The following is an 18,989-nucleotide window of genomic DNA, read 5'->3' on the forward strand; positions in this document are numbered from 1 at the left end:
AAAAGTGTGACCAGGTCTTCCGCAGCCAATTTATCACGCTGTGTTCTCAGAGAGAGAGAGAAGGTGAAAATCAACCAATTAGAAGATGCTGCTCAATCTAGGATTTCAGAGATCATTTTTCGTCGACTCTGAATTATTTCAACCACAGCATCAACATAGCAAGCATCAGGAGCAGCAAATGAAATGTCCGCAAGACTTCGTGACCTCGGCTTAAGTCCATAGAATTGACCTACCAGTTCCCTATTGGCATCCACCACAATACCAAGACGGTGTGGTGTGTAGGATTTCCGAGTTCGTCGCTGACCTGGACAAACTCTGCGGCTGAATTTCTCCATCCCACCAACGCCCCTCCCCATGGCCTTCAAATTAGACCTCAAGCAAAGCTAAGAAGACCTTACTAACAGCCAAGCTAACCAAACTACATGCAACCCCCACCTCATTCCAGTCCAGTCTCAACACACAAAAGTGTCAGGATAGTTGAGCTGGAGCAGCTACCCCTCTCCAATGTACCTATATCAGTTTCAAAACACCCCACCACTCGCCACTTCATCTCGGCATCACAGCTCTGCCTGAACGGCTCTGAAGCAAGCCTGCGACTGCGCTCATCGAATCGTCACACACAATCGTAAGCTGACCCGCCGGAGAGGCACGGCAAGTGTGTATCCCGTGAACTTATTAAGCTGCGCCGGCCAACTGCCCTTCAAATGCGTTCCACGTCCCAGTCAAAACCGCAAACTCCAAACTGGGAACTGGAAACTTCAAACCACAAACCGCAGTATGCGAGATGCGAGATGCGAGATGTGAAGTTCGGGATGAGAGGGTGGAAGTGAGATACTGGTACGAAGCGCAAAAAAAGGGGTATTGATTCTACCGTCTCATTTATTTATAGACCCTTGTCAACTCCCTTTCATCGCCTCCCAAGTTCCCAATCCTGTCCTTTCCCATGCCCATTCCCCATCATAAGTCATCCTAAGCATCTAAGGCAGTCCCATAAACAAATCTAGCATAGCAGGATAATTCGGCGTCCCCAAACCCGTAACCGGGTCCCACCCCTGGACGCTCAAAAAGCCCTTCGTGCCACACCCCTTGTTACCTCCAACCGTGATATCATGCAACACCTGCGGATTCGCGTACAACGTGGGATTCAAGAACCCCACGGGACTCTTCCTTGCCTCTATCCTTTGAGCATTAATCATGTTAACTAGCGATGCAAAGGTAGGGCAGGAGGCTGAGGTGCCGAAAGTGAGAGAGAATTGCCCGTCGACGGCAACGACGTAGTTGACGCCATTTGCCGAGACGTCAGGGTAGCCGCGCACGGTTTGCGAGTTGTTGAAGCGGTCGGCGCCGTAGGGGGGCATGTGCGAGGCGAAGTAGGTTGCCATGGCGGTCTTCTGGTACGATGGCATGGGGAAGACATTGGAGAAGCCGCCGCCGGAGAAGATGACACGCTCGGATGCAGATTCCGGGGAGTGGACGGTAGAGCCGTTGAGGATTTGGGTTGCACCGACGGAGGTGATGTACGGGCAGGTGCCGGGGAAGGAGGGGTTGAAGAGCCCAGTGGAGCCGTTGTTGTAGGCGCCGGTAACGGGGTTGATGCATTGGCCCGAGTTGCCTGCGACGCCGAAATCGCCCGAGGAGTACAAGATTGAGACGCCTTGGAGGCCGAGCTTCATGTATTCGAGGCATTGTCGCTGTTCGTACTTGGCAGTCAAATCTGCTTCATTAGAACTGTAGCTAGTGGAGATGACGTTGGTGGTCTGCACTGAACCGCAATTTTCAGGTCCCTGGAAGCCACCTGGAAGTGTGTCGGGATATTGTCCATCGATGTTGGGATCCTTGGAGTCACCGCCTTGGAAGGTGCAATAACTTCCATCGAGGGCGTCTAAGAAATTGTTGAAGCTGCCGCCGTTGACCAAGTCACCAACCTGATACATTGTCACCTTTTGCGGGAAGATGAGGGACATGGCAAACTGCAAATCTAATGCCGACTCGCCATTGAAGCTGAAGCTCTGGTTCTTCGTTTGGATAGTCGCCCCGTCAATCAGATTTGTGTTTGGTGAGACACCAACCTGTTTAGGGGAGAATTGCTTGAAAAACATGTCCAAATCGGACTGCAGGAAGGCTTGAGGTGTGTATTCCACGACCCCAAGAGTGTTGTTCGGTATTGACAAAGCATTTGGTGGGGCGTTGTAGAGCGCTTGTAGACAAGCTGGAGTGATCATGGTATCACAATTTTCCAATGTCATCAAAGCATTCTTGATTTCTGCGCCATGTTTTGGATTCGAGGCATCGAGTTCAGAACCGAGCGTGCCATGAAGCGGTCTCGATGAGAAATCTCTCTTCGCCATTCTCCTGTTCAATTCCAAGATGGGCTCTGGCAGGTTTTGGTGATGTATGGTTTTTCTGGTCGATCCGATTCGTGTGTCGAAATGGACTGTTGGCGTCACAATGTCGATGTGATCGGTAAGATGATGAGGAACACTGTATGACTCGCAAGCAATGTGATTGTGGCCCATCTCGTGCTTGTATAAGTGGTACTCCGTCCTCAGAAGTCTCTCGGCCTCGGCGACTGTCGCATTGAAGTTCAACCAATTCCTCGAATTCGACATCTTGATCCTGCTGGGATCGATTCCCGACGCATGCAGCCATTCCATGACAGCAGAAACTGCCTCTGTTGTAGGTGCAAACATGTCCGCCACTTTCTCCTTCGACCAGTGCTTGCCATAGTCGGGTGAGTCGGGGTGCGCAACTTCATTAACAAACTCCTCGGCACGATGCAAATTCTGCTGCGCCAGGCCAATTCGGAAAGGAATAGTTGCTGCCGGGTGTAAACGAGTGTGGCGAGACCATCTTGGAGGAGGTTCGGATCGGCGTTCGTGGACTACGTGCCTTGTGATCGTTGAAAGGGGTGACGCAGTCACCGCTACCGCCAGGGCAGCGAGTATCTGAAAAACGGCCTCGATGCGCATCTTAACCTTCCCTCCCGGTGCGAGGCTAGAGCACCAGAAATCTGTCGGTTATGGCAGTGGGCCATTATATGTATTACAACCCCATGATAGCTGGTCCCGCGGCGAGCGGTTGAGTTAACCCTACAAGCCACGTTTGAAACCAAGCCAAAAAGTACATGGAGAATGAGACAGCCGGTGACAATCCTTCCCATATTAACGTGATGTCAATTATTGAGCAGTCGTGGCCTCGGTGGCCCGGAATGCAAATAGCATCCGCCCTCAAACGAGTTGAGTTTGTGAAGGTGCTCGATAAGATACGGCATGGACGGCATCCCAGTAAAAGTCCAGCTTCCAGAACCGTCCGAGTTTCACCGCCCCGAGGCAAGCATTCGCTTCGCACGATAGCGCAGATCTTATGCGACAATTCGAGATGCAGAGTACGAAGTAATCGCACGTACAAAATACCGGCGGCTGGTACACGGCTCACCGGATGGGCGCAGACAAGGTATCATCAATCAATGTGGAGGTGATTGAAGACGAAGTGGAACACAGACTTCAGATGAAGCGATCCTGACACGCGAATGTACATTCAGGGACCACGGGATTTGAGCTTGGTATACTTGTCCCAAGTTTGCTTCTGCAGTTCGCGCTGCTCACTGATTATTTGCCAAAGCTCGTCATTCTCCTTCCGAAGCTTGTCATCTCCGCTGGGAGATGTTGCCGAAGGCCCGGAAATTCTTGAGATGGAATCCTCAAGCAATTCTAACGAGAACCCCGGAGTGGAGACGGCATGACCAAAGGCACTATTGCCCATTGATCCAGTCAGTTGGGCCGTAAAGGTGTAATTGCTCTCACCAAGCTTGGGCTTCACCACGGTTTGTGGCCTAGTCAATCTCGTTTCCGGAAACGGGGCTAACATGAAGAGATTAGTGACAGGAGCATTCAGGTCAGCAAGCTCGGCGGAAAAAGAACGTCTTCCAGTATCCCATTGAGCAATTTTGCCTGAAGAATGTCCCGTCAGAAGATAAGTCCCATCGTAACTGAGCCCGATGCACAGAGCTGCGCCTGCTTCCAATGGAGCTGTCCATGGAGGAAGGGTGATTTGCACCGGCGTAGTTTGCTGTCGGGTGTCATAAAGCGGATTGAGTATAGAATCTGGCTGGATGAACTCAATCAGTTGCACTGAGCTGTCCTCGAACCCAACGTAGACTGCCCGATCGCACGGATCTAGAGCTAAGCAGAGTGGCGTCGACGAGAGAAGAAATGTCCGAAGGAGATCTCCGGAATGGTAGTTCCAAACAATGACCGTATTATCCTTGCCAGATGAAACACAGATGTTTGTAGTACTGGAACTGTGGCCCACGGCCAGGTGTATTACTGCCGCACGGTGGTTGGACAGACTCCGCAGAGGCTCGTGTGTTTCCTTCCACGACAGAGACAAAAGGCGCGGAACCGACCACACATGGATATTCGAGTCTTCGGAGCCGGACACAAGATGCCATTGACTCGCGGCCAGACACGAGACAGCTTGCAAGTGTGAGGTGGGAGTGGACACTTGTCTGCCGGTACAAACCTGCGAAGAATCAGCCTTGTCTCCCGTACGTGCTCGATCACAATTTCAAGACAAGCTCAGCTCACCTCCCAGAGTATAACCCGCCCTTCCGCTGTTCCAAGAGCTAAAACCCCATCCCCAATTAATGTCAAGCTCTGTATGCGTTCTGGAAACGAGACCAAGGACTCCTGGTTTCCCCGCTCCCTCGAGTACACATGAACGACAGCCTTGTCTGCCTGGGCAGCGAAGATGTGGGTGGTGCTGACAGCCAATGCATTGACAGGGGTCGAGCTCTTCTTGAAGGAGGATTTGATCGTGTGGTTCGGATGCAATTCGTGAAGATATATTCCAACATCCTTCGCGATGGCGGTATGGGCAGATTTGGGCTGCGCCCGAATGGATGTAACAAAGGCTTCCGATAACATGGTCTCGGTTGGCGCGAGGCCGCTGAAACGCGTGCACTGGTCTCCTTGTATGCTGGTATCTTCACGGGGGGGTGTTCTAGGGAGAAATTGAGCTGTCGAATATCAGTGCTTGGGGGCTATTTCTGTGTGCCAATCGCGAGAAGGTCAGGATGAGTGATCTGCAGGAGAGAAGGCTCTTGAAGGTTGGGAAGTTGTTTTGTTGGACAGAATTGCGCGAGAACACGAGAAGAGTGCGCACAGAGCGCTGCGCCGGTGAAGCTGCAACGAAGAAAATTGAAGATCTGCGAAGGAATTTGTTTGGTGTTTTGCTTGTTCGCCAAACAAGAAAAAAAGCGGGCACGCCAACCTCGCTTCAGTCAGCACTGCCAGCTCAGCTCCCATGCACTCACGACTCGTATCCTCTCCCTCTCCCTCCTCTCCTTTCCTTCTTCCTCCATTTCTTCGCCTGTGCCCCATTCGCTCAACTCGTGCTATACCTCCTCCTTCCAATCCACGAAGAATATCAATTTTGTTGCTTTTGTTCGTATTGCGATTTTCTAGCGCAGCTGAAAGCATCTTACGAGATTGACTCCACCCTGTCTCGCTGTTCCCCTTCTCTCTGCGCACCAATCGACCCCTTGCTGCGCTGCCAATACTCGCACCTGCACCCGCACCCCCCTATCCAATATTCCCCTAAGCCGATGTATCGCTTTATCTGTCAGCCACAAGATCTTCCCCGCAGTTGATCCTGAGGCCAGGCTCGCTGATCTGCGCTGGGCAAGTGCCACATACTGCGCCTCTGGTTGCTTTTCCCGTCCCGTCCCGATTCGTCTCGATTCATCTCACACGCCAGACGAGTCGGCGACCGAGGCTGGCTTTTCGGCTTCCAAGAGGCGCAACTTAAAACCTGCAAGGAGAGGCTCTCATGGTATCCTGTTCAGATGATGGGCCCTGCCACCCATCGATTTTCGCCCAGGTGAGGCAACGCAATTTCGCTAGGGCGCCACACACAAAGTCATTGTGGTCGTACCAAAAACGCCCCTCATATTGCCGTGCCCGATTCACGAACCCAACAGCTGGTGAGACACTGATGATCATCCTAATGGAAGCCCCTCCCGGTCACCCACAACGTATGTGAACTGCATATCATGTACCACTTGCCCCGACAAGAACTTTCCACTGCCGCATATCAAACCTCTTCCCGTTTGTGCCACGATGCACGCGATCGAGCAGTCAACGTTAGAAGACTCCTGCAGTGCTGAAAAGCACGCATCCTATCACCACATAACGAGATCGGTCCCAGGAATGAAAAGTCTCCTACCGTTGAGACTGTTGTCTCCGATCGATGTTTGGCCGTCATCTGCTCCTCATAACCGATCGACTTTCGGGATGAACATTGTTTCAACCGATGAGGATGGAGATGGAAGCTTACCGGGAAAACTAGCCGACGAAAATGACTTGGAATCGAGAGCTGAACATCATCGTCTGAAGCCGTATCGCGATGTCCCCATCTACTCAGAACCCGGATCGCCTCTCCTCAACCGTGCCTACCTTACCGACGAGGAAGTCCATTCCAATTGTAGCACATCTGAATCCGAGGAATGGTTCGAAATCTATGATTACCTGGGGATGGAGCGTGAAGCTTCAGAGTGTGTTGATGAATCCAGTACAATCAAGGTAGCTCTCATCACTATTTTTGACTACCGTATCAATGCTGATCTGGAGCAGGGACCTATAGAAGACGAAGTCCAGGACGACCTCAAGACTGTTTCAGAACCATCAAAACACCGCACGTCACCAATGGACCGCAACTCGGCGATGTCTTTTCAATGCTCTGGCGAAGCCGAGGCGCTCTTTTCCAATGAAGCTGCATGGCTCCGAAGCCCGTTGAGCTATCATCATCCTGGAAAAGCTTCAAGGCTGCTACTTCGAAGTTCAAGCGTGCCGTTCGAGCAAAATGTCGAAAGTTGGCTAAGTGATACAAGTAGCTGCGGGGATGATCGTGAAGATTTGTTGGTGAGTCTCGTCTGTCAGTAAAGTTGCCAAATACCGACTAACAGTCCCAAGTCTCGCGCCACATGCCTTGCACCTGTCAAAGCCCATGTGATCGACGTCAATTCCAACCGCCCATCTGACCTCTCAATTCAAGTTCCGCCCAGGTCATCGTCTTTGGTCGGGACTACCATCATTCATGTTCCCTCAGAGAACAATCGAGATAGTTGGCTGTATTCTGCGTACAGCCCGCCAGCCACCCCCTCCCAGCCGTGGACGTGCGTCCAAACTAGTTCACCAAACCCAAATCTGTTTCAGAGAGAATTCGATCCTCATATGACCAAAAGACGCCTCGATCTCGCTATGACGAGTCCGCCTGACTCTCCACCGCAGGGTTACCGTGACGCCTTGGGCGCGCCACCAACTTGGGGGACACCAACCTCCACAAGTCCTGAGCAAAAAGCATACGACGGCGGCCAATCTACGCATGCCGATCAGGCCGGATTGGACGCCGAATCCATCAATAATATTCTCACGGCACTTGAGAACCTAACTTCTCACCTTCCTTCCGGCACATTGCAGCCTGACACGCCATGCATTCGCGCCATTCGTTCACAACTAGTACCACCCTCAGCTATACACCAACAGTCAACCCCAGCAAACGCACTACATATACACCCCTTTCCTCACCCATCCCCTCCACCACCAGACATCACCCTCAACCGCCGCAAAACAACAAATTTCTCCAAACCGCGCCGCATGCCATCAGCCGCAACCTCGAAATCCTGCCCGGTTCCGCGAAACCCCCCACCACCCACACCATCCCTTCCAAACCTCCACTTCCCACACCCAAACCCAAACCCAAACTATCAGCAACCCCTCAGGCTTCCACCGCCAGATACGCAACCGCTTCACCGCATCTTCCCCAAATCCTCAAAATTCATGCGCTCTTCGCTCTACGCATACATCCTCGCACACATCTTCCTAAGTTCCCTTTCCACCCCGCCTGGGCATGAGACACCGAGGTTCCCGAAAAAGAGAAGAGATACGCCGTATTGGCCAGCAACAGACGTGCCGTCCAAGGCGGCTGATGTCCTCGGTATTGCGTACCACCAACCTGTGAATGAGGATATTGATTTCAACAGCAGAGTGGAGGGAGTGAAGGACAGGATCGGGAAAGCGATTGCAGGCTTGGTTGTGGAGATGGAAGTTGATGGGTACCGAGAGGGGTTTGATGCCGGGGTTGGGTTGTTGTTTATCAAGAGCCTGGAGGAGGTGGTTAGGGGGTGTGAGATGGATGCTTATCGGGCTTTTTGAGCAAATCCATCTGGGTTTCTTGATCTTGGTTTAATTTCTGAGAGTACGATATGCTCCTCAAATTACTCAATTCATGTAATCATCGCCATCAATTGCTTGTCTCCAAAATAGTTAGATATAGTCAACATCAATATGAAGACTCGAGGACCCGTCGATTCTACTTCACCAATCCTCATTCCTACAACTTGCTTCCCAAACTGCACCCGGTGCGTGACTACCCCCATTCCCACCCCTTACTTCGCTCGCCGCAATCTCAACCCTCCTTTCCACTTTCCCAAACATCACCCTCGGCCTCGCCATCATGTTATTAGTCACGAAGTCAGCATCACTACCATTTCCCTCGAGCTTGAGTTCGCGCATACGAGGGCTGAAAATAATACACCACCTTGGAGAGAGATGTCCTTCTTTCTAGCTCTCGGAGAATAACGCCATATTACCATATAACCCAGGAACACAAATTATTGAATTGCTGGTTAAGATTACATAAAGACACCCCCTTGGAGAGAATTGAGCCTTCGATTTGTTCTTTGGTATCGAGAGCCTTAATCCAGGTAAATTCGTTAGACAGGGTTGTAGAAACAGTTGGGTGTTCCACATTGGTTGGACTTTTGGTCCAAGTTTTCTTCAGTCAACATTTTCCCAACTCTCCCTCTTCTATTTATTGATATCAAAGATTTTGAAGAACCTTGCCCACATGAGAAATATGCGATGGGTAATACAAATTCTGAGGGGGCTAATCATGTTTAAGGGAGCATCACCAGCATTTTACAGGGCTGTTCCCATGGCGGATTCTATGGTTTATTTCAATTATTTTGATGCTGAGTTCATAACCAGTTGTAAACTTCATTGAGAGAAGTACTAAGTCCTTGCCTAACAAGTTTCAAGACCTCATCCCGTATTTATTCTTCGCTTGTTCCAAGAACCTTTCGGCCGCATTACCAACCCTGTCCTCCAGTCCCGAGGGAAGGACCTCGGCGTCCTTCGCCACCTTCATCATCTTCCCCACGCGGAGGCTTGGCGTCAACTCGTGCCCCTTTCTCCAGGAGCATGGTTGCAATGCCGTGATGTCCTTGCTCTGCAGCGCCATGAAGCGGCGATAGACCATAGTGATTCTTGACTGCCTCCTCTGGTTTCAGGAGCCATATTACAGCATTAAGTTTTGATGCTGTGGGTAGGATGTTCGTATTGTTGGGCAAGTTGGGATCGGCTCCGTATTCAAGAAGCGCTGCAACGGCTTCGGTGTGTCCGCTTTTTGATGCTTTGTAGAGACACGTCTCGCCGCCGAAGCCGCGCCCAATGTTGGCTGATGCGCCGTAGCGGAGCAGGAGGCGGATGGGACGAGGCAGTACACTCCCGCGGACAGGCCTGAGGAAAGAAATGCCATATTTTGCCCGAGTGACAAAACACGCAAGTCCTGGAGTACGTGCTTTCTTCCAAAGTCCGATTGCTAGGTCTAATAGTGTTGCAGAGTACAAATGCTGTAATTATGGGTCGCAAGACTTGGGAGAGAGCATACCTCCATATTCCCGCCATTGAAGGATAGGACGAACGTCGCCATTTCACGGGCCTCCGGAATGGCTGCCGAGGGCGGCAGCATTGTGGTTAGCTCCGTCGAAGGAGCCATAGAAGCGGTAGCAAAAACCGGGATCCCCAAGGCTCTCATTATTGGTGGTACACCATTATAAAAGGCTATACTGGAGAGGGAAGCGGCCAAAAGGATACTTCTAACGAGGGTCCTGAGTGACTTTTAATGCTTCCTTCCTGGTAAAAGTAGTCGAGACTAGGAAGAGCGAAGCTAGGAGAGAAAACTCAAGGCGGAGCTTCATACTTGGGTAGGAGAGCAGGTCCCAGAGGGAATACAGGAGGAGGGTGCGACCAGGTATGTTTTTGAGGTGTTCCAGAAGACCGAACCATGATGCCATGAGCCAAATAACATCCCAACTTTGGAGTCCAGTGGAATGTCTGGTCGCAGGCGACCTTCTTTTGGAGGTAGTGTCTCTTCCTACCTAAATAAACCACAGGGTTTGAAGTCGGTGCCAAGCACCCTGGTCTGTCTGGATTTTCTTATATCTGCTGGCTGAGATGCCGTTTTCATGCCAAGCCACTACTTTGACATCGCAACCGCTATATTTACGTTTGAGGAAGCTGTCCTTTAGTTTTATCGGTGGTCTTGGTTGACCACATTTACATTTCCACTCGAAGAATCCAGAACTTTTGGCTTTGTCAAGTATATCTCACGGCACCATGTCCAAAGGATGAGATGATGGAATATATACAATGTCGAAGAAGATCCCCTCCCAATGAGCTTATTCTAAAAGAAGCTGGCCAAGTGGCAGTGTTTTCTTAGAAGCAGCAACAAACATACCACTCAAATATTAGAATACATGCAAGTCGAATAGTAGGAAGGGCCAAAGCCAAATACCATTAATTTTTCAAAAAGACTGACTTCGATTTCCTTCTTTACAGCCCTACGGCATCAGATTTCTTTTTCTTAAGAATTCTTCCAATCCAAGTTTATCTGTTTACTGAAATATCCCATCACGAACTCTTGGGCCGACTTCTTAAATCATTACAAAACGCCTCTTTCGCACTTTCCAGATCATTCTCCACAGCGGCCTCGTACTTGGCTTTCGCATCCACCTGTTGCAACTGTTTCAAACGTCTCATTGTAAGTTTGAAAGGCTTTGGAAGAGGGGGGTATGTTGCCACGAGTGCAGGTTGCGTGAATTTCATGCCAGTTGAGTCGAGGATCAGCGGTGCAATACTCGCAGTTGATAGGAGGATACGAGGCATGCCTGGTTGCGAGGTCAATTTCATTTGCGGAGGAAAGCAGGCTGTGACCGTGAGAAAAACTTACCGTGTCCTGTGAAACCAGCGGCGAGGAAGTGTCCATCGTTGTTCGGGACTGCACCGATGAAGGGGAACTCGTCAATACTTGATGACATAACTGTGAGATCACTTAGATTTTTGTTGGTGTTATTGAGGGCCAAGGAGGATCGCACCTCCAGACCAGCAACCGCCTTCGTTAACACATCTGTTCAGCTTAGTAGGGATCTCCCCAGGCCAATCAATGATATCTGCCGCCGGCCAGGACTGGTAGAACTCTGGAATTCCCACAAATTGTTGATCCTCGCTGTCGTTGAGAATATAGCTGTGTGGGTCATGGACGAGTAAAGACTTTCCACCACCGACGATTATGGCGTTATAAGGTGGAGGCAGCTGAATGTGATAATTCTGGGGTATCCTATTAACAAATGGTTTGAGAGACGGTGGGAGATATACGTTGACAACGTGGTCCCAATGCTGGGCACCAGTGTGCTTGATGAAACCTTCCAGTGCTTTTATACTTGCTAAAGTTCCTCGACCCCCAAAAATAAGGTTCCCGAATTCTGGTAGGAGGTGCGAGGCCCATCTATTGGTGGCATGTACCACGGTCCTGGTTCGAACATCACCCCGCGGCGTCTTTACTGTAATCCAACCGTTGTCATCTCTTTCTGATACTGCCACGACTGCTGTGTTAGCCTGAAGATTTAGCCTTGCCTTCTCCATGACTATGCGGAGTAAAGCGTGGACAAACTTGTACGGCCATCTGAGTGTTTGTAAGCGACAGTTTCGCTTGGAGGCGGACAGAGTACTTACACCTGGCCTGCAGCATGGACAACTGCCCCAATACATCCCTTCATCTGAGTGAAGCTTTTAGCAGCTTGAGGGTCTTCAATAATTCTACAATCTCTTATCACATCGCCCTCTTTCCCATGGTCCTTCAGCATTATCTCATAAGCATGCTTGAGGCGTGTCCAGGCTTTCTCCGACATTGCTGCATCGAAGGTCTCACCAAGCTTGAGGCAAGCTTCTTCAGCAATACCTTCCTCATTCAGTAGCTCCTTGAATGCCGAAAGATGTGCCATCTCATGCTTGATAACTTCTAGTGCACCGTCCGGCCCAAACCTCTCCGACCATTTTGGGTAGCGAGAGTAAGCATGTGGTCTTAGCTGTCCTCCTACATTAAATTGTGCGCTCGTCAGCAAACTTTGATTTATCTATAAGCTACGCTTGAAGGAAAACCCCCGGAACGCGCTCACGTGGTATGATAACTAACCATTTCGTCCTGTTGCACCTCCGCAGATATCCCTTGCTTCCAGCATCAACATACAAGGTTGACGATGATTTCTTTCTGTGAACCTGTGGAGCCAGTATGCAGTCGTTGCACCTGTATATCCACTGCCCACAATGACTACATCTGTCTCCTTGGGAAGCTCTACAGTAGAGCGGAAATTTCGCAGAGAGGACTTGGCTGCCTCGATCCAGTAGGACTTTGTTGGGTTGTCAACCGGAAGAACCATAATGAACGTTGAGAACAGCCAACCAGTGACGACTATATGGCAGTGAAGAATTTAGTCTCAAGATCTGTGTGTGCAACGGTTTGCAATGATCAAACGCTTGAAAATTGTTTATAAGACGAGTTTTCTCCGTAGTCCGGGCCGGTTCTGCTTTCCCACTTCTGGCATTCGAGAGTGGGGGAGATTGAGGCTTGAGGTAACGACATTCTCGTTACTAGGGGAAGGCCCTTCCTTTCTAACTTGAATATCACTTCCAGAGGGTTCATTCGATGAATTCGACCATTCGCCGATCTTGAAAATTTAAAAAGCGATCTATGTCTTTTTTTATTAATCTAGCTATACTGTCTTTATGTCGGATCTCCTGAGTCAGGTTTTCAGCGTTGAGCCACTCAGAGCCTCTGGTGCCGACATTAAAGTCAGATGGACACACTTTGCAAAAGTATCTGAACTTTATTTCCACTCCCCTATTTTTGTTGCTAACGTTTTCCAACTGATCTCATGGCTTATGGTTACACCTTCTATTGCTTTGTGGCTGAAAATCCTCCTGTACCAATAATATCTCCATCCTCTTCTCTCCCATTCTTCGCCCGATCGATCCTAACCTGTGTCGTCTTAAACAGCCGCGGCAGCGCTGTGCTCTCAAACTCTTTACCATGCACTGCCATTGACGCTAATTCCTTCGCTGCCAGCCAAATGACCGGCATTCCGTGGCCATTAAAACCAGCTAATATGAACTGGTCCTCCCGGCCCGGAATGGTGCCAATGTGCGGATTGGAATCGTACGAATAGCCCATAACTCCAGCCCATATACTGTCAACCTTTGCTCCGGAGTCCTGCCAGCCGTGATACGTCTCTTGCATGTAATTTGTGTAGTAGTCTTTGGCTGCGTCGATCAGGATACTGTCGTCGACATTGTTGTACCATTGTGGTTTGTGGGGCTTGAAGAGTGATGAGGCTCCGCCTACGATTATGCTTCCATCCGTGCGGCCAATAAGGTAAGAAAGTGTGCCATCGGCGGTGCGGTTGATGTAGGAGTTGTTGAGTAGAGGGGCTGTTTGACCTTCTGGGACAGCAATCCGGCAGCAGATACCTTTGCATGGGATGATGTTGTTTGCGTATTCGGGGAGAAGGCCCGAGACATAGGCATTGTTGGCGTGGATGACCGTTTTGGCGTGCGTTGTGCCACGCGGAGTGGTAATGATGTGGCCACCATTTGGATCCGGGGAGATTGAAGTTGCTGGAGTGTGTGTTTGGAGGTTGACTTGACCCGAAGCAAGCAGGATCTCAGCAAGGGCCAAGATAAATTTGTATGGCCACATGGTGCCAGCAGTATACGATGCAGCAGCCTTGGCGCCTTTTACTCCCGAGATCTAAGCTTGTTAACTCAAATAATGATTCCCCTCTCTCGAGTCTTACCCCTTCTGCAACCTTCCCAGTATAGAAGATCACATCGTCCATGTACTTGAAGTTCCGAGCTACCATTTGGTCGTAGACCTGCTTTGCTTGCTTCGCGGAATCTTCATTACACCAAGTATCAATCGTCCTTGTAAGGGTGAAGTCGCAATCTATACCCTCTTTCTCGACGATTTTCTTGATTGCATGCACATGGGCGATTTCGAACTCCGCAATCTCCAAGCCAGCCTCGGCGCCAGCTCTGTCGATATAGGTTGGAATGTGGCCATATAGATCTGGTCGTAAATGACCACCATTTCGTCCAGTAGCGCCAGAACAAACGCCTCTGGCCTCCAAGATCAGGATGCTAAGATCTTTACAGGACCCATCCTGGATCATGTGATATGCACTAGCAACGCCCGCATAGCCTGCTCCGATGATCACAAAATCAACGTGCTCTGGCAGCTGCTCTGTAGAGCGGTGGTCCTGTAGCGGATGTAAATCTGTTTGCCAAAAGGTTGGCATGGGATTCGAGGCCGGTAACCATCCTGAGAATTGTGGGTCACGACTAACTGCTGGTTTTGACTGTTGGACATGGCTCGGGACGAGGCGGAGTTGCTCAAATGATTCGGAGGGTACATTATTGTTCAGCATGATTGCGGTAGAGTATTTTTAGCTTGAAGTATCGTGGGCAGAGACAGAAGCATTGAATGAGAGTCTTGGAGGTTTTCAGCCCTACTCTGATGAGGGAGACGTCGCGGATCACCAAGATGACAGAGGAAATAAATGGCACTAGCTCATCGATGCTTTTCACTAATGCATATGATTAATAGATAATTCATGATTTCGACCGGCGCGGTGTTTGTAATCTGCAAAGCAGATAGGACGTGTTCAAGCCACTAGAACTTGAAGCTTGTCGAGGCGATCCATGACCATCACCTCAAAAGTGGAAGGTTCTTAACCTTGCTGTTCTTTATCTTGCGTGATGCTTCCCGCCTCCACCCGATGGACCGGCCCGGTAAAATAATCGCTGATTTGACTGCACCCCACTCTCAGTTCTGGACAAGGAATGATCTTTGGTCCGCAACAGATACGGTATGTACATAGCGCTGCGGCTTCCCGGTATATTTGTTTTAAAGATGTGGTGTTCCATTGTGTGTGTGTGTGTGGGAGACATCATCACGTGATACGTTATTAAAACAATCTACCGTCAAGAACTCGAAAAGCTCCTCTTTATACTATTCGCATTTTTTCACAGGATCCTCTGCGATACGCCTACCATGGCCCCATTCAAGCATGTTGTTTTCGATGTCGTCGGCACTCTTGTCTCGTTCGAAGCATACTTCTCTCAAATCAACAAAACTATTGGACCAAAACTACTCTCACATACCATCACAGCTCAGACATTCGGTTACACCTGGATGACAGCAGCAGAGCTCGAATTCACCTTTCTCTCCATCTCGTCACGATATCGCCAATACAAAGATGTACTAGCCGCCATCTTTTACCGCACCCTCTTTATGCTCGGCGTTTCGTCACCACAGAGCGAATTCACCGACGAGGAGCGTGATGCCTGCATCGCGGGGTACTCGCTCCTCGAGGTGCGCCCGGGTGCCGTACAATGCCTACAGACACTGCGAGATGGTGGCTTTACTGTATGGGCACTCACGACCGGTGACCCAACCCGGGTCTTAGGGTATTTCAACAAGGGAGGGATTGAGTTCCCAAGGGAAAATTTCATTACGTGTGATACTGCCGGTGTGGCGAAGCCAGCGCTGGCCAGCTACAAACCTGCACTTGAGAAGTTTGCGGATGAGGATCAGAAGTGGTTCGCTGCTGCTCACATGTGGGACGTGAGTGCGGCTGTGAAGGCCGGTTTCAGGGGAGCGTATTGTACGATATATGAGCAGGACGCTTGTGAGACCATATTTACCGAGAAGATGGAAATCATGGCCGACAATTTGGAGACAATGGCGAAGAGGATTGTCGAGGCTTCGAATCCATAATTTACCGGTTGTTGTATCAGGAGGGAGCGCGCGACTGAAAATCAGCCAGTAAGTGCGGGTAATAATAGGATGCCCTTGGGCAAAAGGTTCACAGAAAGGTAGAACGGCATTAAAACGTTCGGATTTGGGGCTCCAGGAGGCCACTTCATAGAAGATCAAACAAAGACCTCATGCAAGCGACATTCAACTGTTCGTACATTTTGTCAAAAATTCAGAGCACTAGATACTTGACACCTCAAAATCAAAGTCTGACTGCATGGCCGCGTGGCTTCCAGCTTGAGGCATAAATGTGTTCCCTTCGGCTGCCATAGGGAGACTATCTGACCGGAAAGATTGCGAGTCGTTTATAAATTGGAGGCCCAGATTGTGGTCACTACCGACGAAGAAATTATCACTATTTGTATGAGAAAGAATATTTGTCGGCCAATCATAAGTTGGATGATCCAAAAGGTTTGACGTGACAGGGGAACCCCATATTGATGTTGACACGCGCGGTTGAATATTGGCCATTGTTGGAGTTCTCAAATTGTTCCTCATCTGTCGAGGACCTCCGCCATTCTTCCACATCGACTCCCAGTGTTTGAATGTGTCATAACCTGAGCCCAGAGAGCCAGAGGCCGAAAGACTTCCATCATTGCGTGTTTTGAGAGCTCGCTCAAGGGCTTCTATCAAGGCCACTTCTGACCGGGCGGAGTCTCCTGCTGCGGAGATATAACGAATCATACCGAGACCATCTTGTAAGATATTTTGAAACTCGTCTGAAGACTCATTGTACACACAGTAAGCGATCAGGACGAGTAACGATGCTCGGCAGGAGCTGTACTCGATATAGGACCCTCGAGCCAAGCCATAACCACCGTCGCGTAGTGAACGGCATATCTCTAGTGCTTCCTTTGCAGCCTGAACACAATCCTCGACAAGTTGCTGTCTTGTTGATGATTGTTTATGGTTGTTCCCTGATGCAGGACTCTGGCTGTCAGAGAAACCTGACTGTGGGTTGTTATTTGAGCCAGGATTCGGACGGCTGAGCAAGAAAGGCCTCCCGACGAACATGCGTATCAGACAATACTCAAGCCTTAGATGAGCTGTTGATCGATGATGGGCCTCGCGGTACGGATTATCGGGGGACTCCTGAGAAATAGGCAAGCCTGACCACCAATTTTGCAAACCAGTCTTGATAGTGATCAGGCGCGCCGATATGTTGGCAATTTCTTGCTTTGGGCAATTACGAGATAGATTTCTTGAGACATGTCCGTTAGTCTTCAGAGGCTTAAGTAAGGAAGTAGAGAAGACGCACTGGTGCGTACATTTGATTTAAGTAGTCCTCCAGTTTGTGAGTCATATATATTGAAGCACGCAAGTGAGAAACGTTCGATGGGAAGTCTCCTTTTCGTATGTCCGCCTGATCCTTTGGAAAGTCTGCGTCGATGTCAGAGCGATGAATTGAAAGAGGTCTTCCGTGAAAGATGCAGATTTTCCTAGAAGAAGTTAGTCATCCCTTTTAATTGATAAAGCTTGAACTCTACCTCTCCCACACATATGCACTCCACCAGACACGATTTCTTGTTTCAATCATCCCATCGCTGAGCGCGCTCCCCGTGTATTTCCGATGCATTCCATTCTGCATACCCAATCTCAGTGCTAGATTGACGTAAATGTAACCGAGACCAGATGCATCGATGGGAAGAGAATAGACACCGAGTAATAAACAAGCCTGCACACTCTCCAGCGTCGAAGTCTCGATGATTTCTGGCAGTAGTCTGACCGCTTGCTGGTAGAAAATAGATCCGATCTCGTCTTCTGAATACTCGACGCTTGTGTAAAATCTTTCATGCTGAGAAGGTGAGTCGAGGTAGGCGTATTGTATACCAATTGCAAATACGCTAAGAATTATGCTCATCGTCGAGGCGTCTTTGATAGCCAATGCTGCAGGCTTATCATAAATAAGATCTAGCTTCTCCAAGAGCCAGCGTCTCTCAACGTAAAAGTGATGAGTCTCTGCAAATTCGAAAAAAATCCGAACAAGAAAGTCGGATATGGGCCTTGGTGGACAGCAAGAAATGGCGGCAGATAGATTATCTGGGCTGGGTTGTAGTTGTCCAGCCCTAACATAATCCGATATATGACTTGTGTTTTGTGCCTGTTCATCGGTTGTAAGCCGTGTTCGTTCTCAAAGATCCACACGCACTTACCGATTCTCGCGGACTATACACTCTCTCCTCCAATTGTCGTTTGATGCGCATGGAAAAGTTCCAGTAAGAGAACTCACCTGAGTAATCTAGTCATCAGTTAGCTTAATCTACTGGGAAATGTAATTATAGGGATTGCAGACGAGTTGCAGTATCTCCTTCAACTGGGCTAATAGTGCAGGTCTCATCTTTAATAGCAAGTTCTTCGGAAGAAGGATTTGTATTGTCGCCGTCTGACCCCTCACAAGGTATGGCTTCCGCCCTGAGACGAAGGCTTTCGGTATCAAGAGCAACTTCTTTGATCTCATACTTCAAAATTCGCTCCATGTAACGAGCGCGGTCCCGCAGTTCAGCGAGGATTCCACTCGAAGCGCTTGACAATCTGTGCATCAGGTCAATTGAATCAGCTGAGATGTATCATGTATAGAGGCGAAAATGGATTTACCCCCCGGAGTTCGAGTGAAGCTCTCCAGTTTGAGATGCGGTAGTCATGAATTCGCATGCTCTTCGAAAGTGAAGACATCTTCTGCACGGAACTCCTCCTTCGCATTTCTCTTTCACCCGCCGACATTGGTCACAGCTAGAGTCGAAACCAGTCAGCTTGTTACTGCCCAATCAGAGCACGAAGTCTCACGCTCGGGCAGCTCTCTTTCTTTCATCTGCTGCGCTCCTGCGTTCCTTCAGTTTTCGAGGAGGCTCTGCTAGTCGACTGCTCGGTGGTAGCTGTTCGAGGTCGGGGTTCATGGTGTTGTAGCTCATTTTATAGCTTATCTATATGGGATAAAATAGATTCCTTGCCTATGCATGTGTATCATCTCAATATACACCCCAGCGTAGAACAAAAGGCAA

General features: G+C 49.6%; 10 protein-coding genes across 10 annotated transcripts; 4 read left to right on the forward strand and 6 right to left on the reverse strand.

Moving 5' to 3' along the window:
* Positions 1–977: 977 nt before the first annotated feature.
* Positions 978–2,969, reverse strand: K444DRAFT_634587 (tripeptidyl peptidase-like protein; the record flags this gene model as incomplete). The annotated part of the gene is made up of 1 exon (XM_024883762.1): positions 978–2,969. The coding sequence occupies one exon, from the start codon at positions 2,967–2,969 to the stop codon at positions 978–980; it is 1,992 nt and encodes a 663-aa protein (XP_024731335.1).
* Positions 2,970–3,537: 568 nt separating this feature from the next.
* Positions 3,538–4,925, reverse strand: K444DRAFT_646270 (WD40 repeat-like protein; the record flags this gene model as incomplete). The annotated part of the gene is made up of 2 exons (XM_024885182.1): positions 3,538–4,521; positions 4,587–4,925. 2 exons carry the CDS (start codon positions 4,923–4,925, stop codon positions 3,538–3,540), a joined length of 1,323 nt encoding a protein of 440 aa, XP_024731336.1.
* On the forward strand, positions 4,765–5,885 carry K444DRAFT_129282 (uncharacterized protein). The gene has a single exon (XM_024870442.1). The coding sequence runs from the start codon at positions 5,075–5,077 to the stop codon at positions 5,648–5,650; it is 576 nt and encodes a 191-aa protein (XP_024731337.1). The 5' UTR covers positions 4,765–5,074; the 3' UTR covers positions 5,651–5,885.
* A 234-nt stretch (positions 5,886–6,119) lies between these two features.
* K444DRAFT_634589 (uncharacterized protein) lies at positions 6,120–8,213 on the forward strand (the record flags this gene model as incomplete). The annotated part of the gene is made up of 2 exons (XM_024883763.1): positions 6,120–6,920; positions 6,972–8,213. The coding sequence occupies 2 exons, from the start codon at positions 6,120–6,122 to the stop codon at positions 8,211–8,213; spliced, it is 2,043 nt and encodes a 680-aa protein (XP_024731338.1).
* A 935-nt stretch (positions 8,214–9,148) lies between these two features.
* K444DRAFT_539685 (uncharacterized protein) lies at positions 9,149–9,328 on the reverse strand (the record flags this gene model as incomplete). Its single annotated transcript, XM_024875650.1, has 1 exon — positions 9,149–9,328. A coding segment is annotated over one exon (180 nt), but the record flags the coding sequence as incomplete, so codon positions are not given.
* A 171-nt stretch (positions 9,329–9,499) lies between these two features.
* K444DRAFT_699233 (uncharacterized protein) lies at positions 9,500–10,120 on the forward strand. The gene is made up of 2 exons (XM_024887980.1): positions 9,500–9,632; positions 9,682–10,120. Exons 1-2 carry the CDS (start codon positions 9,546–9,548, stop codon positions 9,754–9,756), a joined length of 162 nt encoding a protein of 53 aa, XP_024731340.1. The 5' UTR covers positions 9,500–9,545; the 3' UTR covers positions 9,757–10,120.
* A 485-nt stretch (positions 10,121–10,605) lies between these two features.
* K444DRAFT_598044 (DAO-domain-containing protein) lies at positions 10,606–12,556 on the reverse strand (the record flags this gene model as incomplete). Its single annotated transcript, XM_024878515.1, has 6 exons — positions 10,606–11,008; positions 11,071–11,160; positions 11,216–11,447; positions 11,496–11,802; positions 11,853–12,213; positions 12,313–12,556. 6 exons carry the CDS (start codon positions 12,554–12,556, stop codon positions 10,752–10,754), a joined length of 1,491 nt encoding a protein of 496 aa, XP_024731341.1. The 3' UTR covers positions 10,606–10,751.
* Positions 12,557–12,904: 348 nt separating this feature from the next.
* Positions 12,905–14,740, reverse strand: K444DRAFT_570184 (FAD dependent oxidoreductase). Its single transcript, XM_024877253.1, has 2 exons — positions 13,970–14,740; positions 12,905–13,923 (listed from the first exon to the last, which is right to left on the reverse strand). Exons 1-2 carry the CDS (start codon positions 14,597–14,599, stop codon positions 13,072–13,074), a joined length of 1,482 nt encoding a protein of 493 aa, XP_024731342.1. The 5' UTR covers positions 14,600–14,740; the 3' UTR covers positions 12,905–13,071.
* A 351-nt stretch (positions 14,741–15,091) lies between these two features.
* On the forward strand, positions 15,092–16,218 carry K444DRAFT_618255 (putative 2-haloalkanoic acid dehalogenase). The gene has a single exon (XM_024881279.1). The coding sequence runs from the start codon at positions 15,226–15,228 to the stop codon at positions 15,949–15,951; it is 726 nt and encodes a 241-aa protein (XP_024731343.1). The 5' UTR covers positions 15,092–15,225; the 3' UTR covers positions 15,952–16,218.
* A 564-nt stretch (positions 16,219–16,782) lies between these two features.
* On the reverse strand, positions 16,783–18,955 carry K444DRAFT_667505 (uncharacterized protein; the record flags this gene model as incomplete). Its single annotated transcript, XM_024887306.1, has 7 exons — positions 18,775–18,955; positions 18,586–18,720; positions 18,284–18,522; positions 18,144–18,229; positions 17,478–18,091; positions 17,259–17,429; positions 16,783–17,191 (listed from the first exon to the last, which is right to left on the reverse strand). Coding segments are annotated over exons 1-7 (1,779 nt in total), but the record flags the coding sequence as incomplete, so codon positions are not given.
* Between the last annotated feature and the right edge of the window lie 34 nt (positions 18,956–18,989).

Source organism: Hyaloscypha bicolor (assembly GCF_002865645.1).
Source record: "Hyaloscypha bicolor E unplaced genomic scaffold K444scaffold_135, whole genome shotgun sequence".
Lineage (NCBI taxonomy): Eukaryota > Fungi > Ascomycota > Leotiomycetes > Helotiales > Hyaloscyphaceae > Hyaloscypha > Hyaloscypha bicolor.